The following is a 5,804-nucleotide window of genomic DNA, read 5'->3' as shown; positions in this document are numbered from 1 at the left end:
GGCTGAGTCCTCGTTACCACAATGAGCTGGGGGGCACTCTATGCCCAGCTGGGTGGCGTTAACAAACACTCCACCAGTCTAGGGAAGATTTGGCTTTCTGTTCTTTTCATCTTCCGCATCACTATACTTGTCCTGGCTGCTGAGAGTGTCTGGGGCGATGAGCAGGCAGACTTCACATGCAACACACAGCAGCCTGGCTGCAAAAATGTCTGCTATGACCACTTCTTTCCTGTGTCGCACATCCGCTTTTGGTGCCTGCAACTGATCTTTGTATCCACACCGGCCCTGCTGGTGGCCATGCACGTCGCCTACAGGAGGCGAGGGGAGAAGAGGACTATGTTGGCCTCCAACAGCAATGAGAAGATGACAGATACTGACCTGGAGACACTGAAGAAGAGGCGCTTGCCCATCACAGGCCCTCTGTGGTGGACCTACACCTGCAGCTTGTTCTTCCGGCTCATCTTTGAGGGCGGGTTCATGTATGCACTATACTTTGTCTATGACGGCTTCAAGATGCCCCGGCTAGTAAAGTGTGAGCAGTGGCCTTGCCCCAACACAGTGGACTGCTTTATCTCCAGGCCAACAGAGAAGACGGTCTTCACTATCTTCATGGTAGTCTCATCAACCATCTGCATGGTGCTGAATGTGGCCGAGCTGGGCTACCTCATCTTCAAGGCACTCATAAGGTGCTCAGCCAGATCAAACAAGAGGAGCCTCCATTACACCCACCCAGACGGCGTGAAACGAGATAAAACTGTTCTGCAGAACAGGACCAATGAGATGTTGCTGCCTTCCTCCACAGATTCATCCAGCAACAAGACCATGTGTTGAAGGGCAACTAGGGTTGCAACAGTATGAGATTTTCACGTCATCTAAAAAATAAATAAATGGATCACTGTTTCACAGTATTACGGCCTCACACACTTACTACTACTGTCAGCTACAACAACCCTTAAAAGAATCAAAACTAAAGGGTCTTTTTTATTGTGACTGTGGCAGTTGATTGAGTTGGACTGCAGAGCTAGATTGGTCTTAAAAGGTAGACATCATTATGATTTTAAAAAAAAAAATAGCATAAAACTGTTACTTATCATGTTAGTTTGCATGTAGGCACCAGTAGTAGACGACATATTCACATCCTTCACTTAAGTAAAATCACCCTGTAAAAGTAGCCTACTCTGTTACAAGTAAAGGTCCTGCATTGAAAATGTTAAGTCAAATTAAGTAATATTAAAATGTGCTTAAAGTATTAAAAGCAGAAGTAGCCTATTCGATGAAAAAAATGTCATACTATATTGTATATCACATACTGTCTATTAGGCATCACATTATCAGCCTGGCACTGGTGTAAAAGCAGGATTTGACAGTTGTAGTTGGCTGAAGTGAAGCTCTTCTGAACTATTGTGTCCAAGCGCAACTATTGATTAATTTCTTTAGGGATTAATCTGCTCATTATTTTCTCCATTAATCAATTGACTTGTTTGTAACTATCATTTTTCATACCATGGTATACCATGAAACCAGTATACTGCTGCAACCCTAAAGGCAACCATCAGAAAAGCACACACTGTAAAAGCAACTGCCCCAAACAGTCATAGTTTCTACAGCCTGGAAGTCCGAGACTACATCCACCAGAACTGTCTCACAGGAAGATGAAACTTCATCCGAAACAGATTTTGAGGTTCTGATTTATTGATTACATTTAGAAACTGCTTGAGCCTGCTGCACATTGGAAGTGGTCAGGTTTTGAACCAGAGAAGTGAGTCTGTGCTGACACCTAATGGTGACAGTGGAGCCTCAGAGCTTGATTGATTTATTTAGTGTTAAAGAAGAAGAAAGACAACAAATGAAGTCATGATATATAAAGGAAACAAAGGGTCCAAGTCACTTTGAGATTCAGTTGTAGAGTCTAGTTTACAGGAGGTGGTAAATGTGATTGAACTTAAATGGATGTTTTATTCTAACTGATCAAAGACTTTCTGATCCTGCTGTGTTGAATCAAGTGGCTGTAGCACAACATTGAGTTTAAACATATATATTTGCATGACTTTCTATACATAATGCTAGAGTTTGTGTGTAATGTCTGAGAAGTGTGTTTCACAGGATGTGATTATGTTGATAAAGAATGTATATAACGGTGAAACCTTACTGAGCACACCACAGAGATTTGAAGAGAATGTCTTTTGTCTTTTACTTGAAGTGCTTCTACACTTGTGTTGGAGATAAAAATCTAAACACACTAGGATTGTGCTGCATACGTTTAGACTGTACAAGATGTTTTTCTTCTTCAAGGTGCTAGAAACTTACCTGATCATTTTGCATACATGTGAAATATTTGCTTTAAACTGACATTTCACAGTTGATCTATCAGCCTTAAAAAGAGACGAAAAGAAATGACATGGTCATGTTTTGAATTCCAGACAAGATGCCTGAAGTTTATGAAAATGCCAGACGTGCCAGGATTGTAGTGATTTACAAATACAAATCAGTGGATATTTGACTGAATGTTTTTGCATGTTGTAATGTTTGTTTTTGAATGCTGATGACGTTGGTGCCCTAAAAGAGTTTAGAGTTCCAGAAACCATCATGAGATTGTTCCTGAAAATTCTTTATTGGTATTATTACTGCCTGATTCTTAAACCCAGTATTCCTATGTTATGGACTTGTGTTGTTGCAGTGTGTACTGACCCCAGCTGGCTGTATCAGCTTTCAGCATACGTCTTATTTTAGCCACCGCAATAATCACTTCTAGGCCCCTCAATGACTTTGTCCTCCCACTGTCGAATAGGTGAGCCAGATTAGTCACATTTATGTTTTTAATAAATTCCACCTGTTTTTTTATAAAAAGAAAACCTGCCTATGTTGTATGTTGACATTATATAGCTGGTGCTGTTCTGGAAAGTTACAGCATTAAGTGGATTTTCTAGTGTTGACCAAAGACCCAAAACATTTTCAAAATTTGCATGAATCTCTTAAATGTTTTATTTGAACAGTGGCAACAGAGTGGGAGTTTATAGTGACCAAAGACCATTTCATGGCGTTTCCTACTAAAATTTAGTAGTTATTATTATTTTTTAAACTGTGGATTGGATGCTAATGGAGTTTGAAGGGGTTGGGGCAAACGTTTGGCACTGTTTTCAAGTTATTTTTTGCCATCTTTTGAAGAGGTTCCGAGCATGTTCAGGATTTTGACCAATTGTGGGATAGTTTTGGTAAACGATAACTTTTACGCACATGTTCGAGTGGTTCTGGGGAGGCTGGCAGGGGCGTGGTGCGACTCCAGACAGGCTGATGACTGTGGATTCACTCACGCATGGTCACACAATGTGACAGTCCAAACATGGCTGGTAACGGGAGGCATCCCCATCTACAACTTCAAGCCGCCTCCAAAAACAACAAAAGAAAAAGTGTCCTCGCTCAGTTAGCGGGCCGGGATAGACAGCCACACAGACTGTGGCGAAGGCTGTGCAGGAATGAGTTAGTGTAGCCGCATAAGAAAGACTGAGCTGTGCTGGTGGGGAGGCGACAGGTTACAGGGTTGGTTGCGGGAGACAAAGGTCGCTGCAGCCGCGGAGGTCGACACACTTTTCAGCGCACTCAAATGATGGCACCAATAATGGCAGATGGATTTCCTTTTTGTACTTAAGTATGACATCTCCCGTCTAAAGGTATGATGGATATACACTGCTGTGAATATTTTCCCGCACTTAAACGGGAGTAGATGTCAAGTAATTGAGAGTTGCATCAATTTTACTAAACAAGAGTGCGACAAAAGCCGGACAAAGCTTAAAGGGAGTCCCGGGCCCCTGGCACATTGTGTGTCTGGCAGGTATGGCTTTATATTTGAACCTGACGTGTCTGTTATGTCCAACACCATGCCACAAACATGCCACAAATACCTGTGAAACTGAGAAACGTATTCAAAGTTTGCCATTTTACTCTTCGATTCAGTACGTCTCAAAATAGGCACTTGAGTCATATGAATGAATTTCAGATCTTGTTTCATATACTACAGAAAAGTGAAACTTGACACAGTTGCCATACAGTAGATTTAGCAAACCCCAATGTTGGTCGCAATGGATTTTGTTGTGCCACCTGAAGAATAAGTTCATGTACTCATCACTCTCACTATTCCTCAGTATTATGAGATGATATGTAGTAAAATCGTAATTTAAATGCACTTTGTTGCTGACAGAGAAGTATCACTGTAAGATCTAGAGAAATCTAAGGAATTTAGGTTTTAAAAATGTGGAGTTCAGGAGGAATTGTGTGGTCTGTGCTTTATGATATTAACATTAAACATGATGATATGTTTTTAAAAATAGCAACTGTTTTTCAGAAATAATTCTGGACTCTGTCTTACAGGAGAAGAATTGCAGAGAAGGGCTCATCACCTGAACCTGACCAGAGATCAGTAAGTACCATTAGATCCTTCTTGTCTGCTGTATTCATGGGGTAGGACTGGATAAGTCTGACTTCTTCCTACTCCATTCAAGCATGTACTAGGTATAAGCAAATTGATATTGGATTAGCATTTGTTGGATATGTGTAAAATTATGTGTGTTGATATATCAACTGTCTTTACATGCTTGAAAGAATAAATCAAATCAAATCAAATAATATAGTAAATAGATGGTGCACGACGTTCATTGCTGCAGTGTCCCCAACTCTTCCATCCCAGTGTATAGACTCTATCAGGTATTTCAAATGACTTATTTAGGAAATGACACAATTTTCCTGTTTTTAATTATCCTCTGGGTATTGCTACATCTGGATCAATTAAAAGATTTGATAAAAACATGCACTCAACTTTTTTTTACATGTACTTCTTCGATAAAAGTTTATTTTGAGGTTGATTATTGTTTGACTGTTTTTATCTTGCAGGTGACATACATACTGCGAACCCTAGTCGATGGATTTATTACCTTTAATACAAGATTATTTTAGTAAGTTTCTCCTCTGTTGTCTCTGTGTGGTAAATCTGCTGTACTGTATGAATAATCTTCATTCTGTGTTCATAACTCTGTCCAAATGACTGGCCTAAACGGAGTATTACTTGATAGACATCTTTTGGTTTGAGCTTTTCAGATCTGTGGATATGCTTATTTTCTCAGTTTTATGTCACTGTTTTTAAATATATTTGAATAAAATAAGCTTTTCGAGAACCTCAACTTGGGCCCTAGGAAGTTGTAATGTTGCTTTTCTGAAAATATTGACTAAATAAAACAATTATTTAAAAGAAAACATTGAACATTTTATTAATAAAAATCAGTCTCTATATTATGAGCTTTCATAATTACAATAAAATATTTCTACTTGATCTGTGGATTTAGTATTACAGTGGATGAGAGAGAGAGGAAGGGAGGGTAGCTTGTATGTGTGTATGTCAGTATTTGTTTCTGTGTGTGCACCACACCAGAGCGCCATCTCCGCTAAACGCTGTTTTCAATACATTATAATGTCGATCTCAGCACATGCCTGCTGGGCAGTGGAGCGAGCCCGTGAGAGAGAGAGAGAGAGGGGCCTGATATAGAGAGAGTGAGAGAGAGAGAGAGAGAGAGAGGGTGAGTGAACCGGGGTTCAAACAGGTGGCCTATACCATAGATGCCTGTGTTTGAAGTGAAGACTGTGTTTACATGTCCAGTATGGTTTTCTGTAAAGAGAAATAGGTCAGCGTCTAGTGGGCACCTCCACTCTCATCCATGTCCTCTTGTCCTCTTGTGGCTCATGTGTGTAAATGGCTTCGCCTTGGTCTGAGCTTGAACAGATTCATACACATCTCTCACAGTTTTTTTCACACTCTT

The 5,804-nt window shown here is 40.2% G+C and overlaps 2 protein-coding genes across 2 annotated transcripts in view; both read left to right on the top strand.

Annotated features, from left to right (window-relative positions):
- Positions 1–9: 9 nt before the first annotated feature.
- On the top strand, positions 10–1,150 carry gjb8 (gap junction protein beta 8). Its single transcript, XM_020618914.1, has one exon. It carries the CDS (start codon positions 22–24, stop codon positions 829–831), a length of 810 nt encoding a protein of 269 aa, XP_020474570.1. The 5' UTR covers positions 10–21; the 3' UTR covers positions 832–1,150.
- Positions 1,151–3,177: 2,027 nt separating this feature from the next.
- The window catches only part of gja3 (gap junction protein, alpha 3), a 4,799-nt gene continuing 2,172 nt past the window's right edge, over positions 3,178–5,804 (top strand). The window contains exons 1-2 of the mRNA XM_020618911.1: positions 3,178–3,829; positions 4,885–4,946. The gene's annotated coding sequence lies outside the window, so the exon portion shown is untranslated. The remainder of the gene's footprint in view (positions 3,830–4,884; positions 4,947–5,804) is intronic.

Source organism: Monopterus albus, unplaced genomic scaffold (assembly GCF_001952655.1).
Source record: "Monopterus albus unplaced genomic scaffold, M_albus_1.0 scaffold211.1, whole genome shotgun sequence".
Taxonomy (NCBI): Eukaryota; Metazoa; Chordata; class Actinopteri; order Synbranchiformes; family Synbranchidae; genus Monopterus; species Monopterus albus.
Note: the sequence above shows the minus strand (reverse complement) of the source record. Positions and strands in the feature narration are given on the sequence as shown.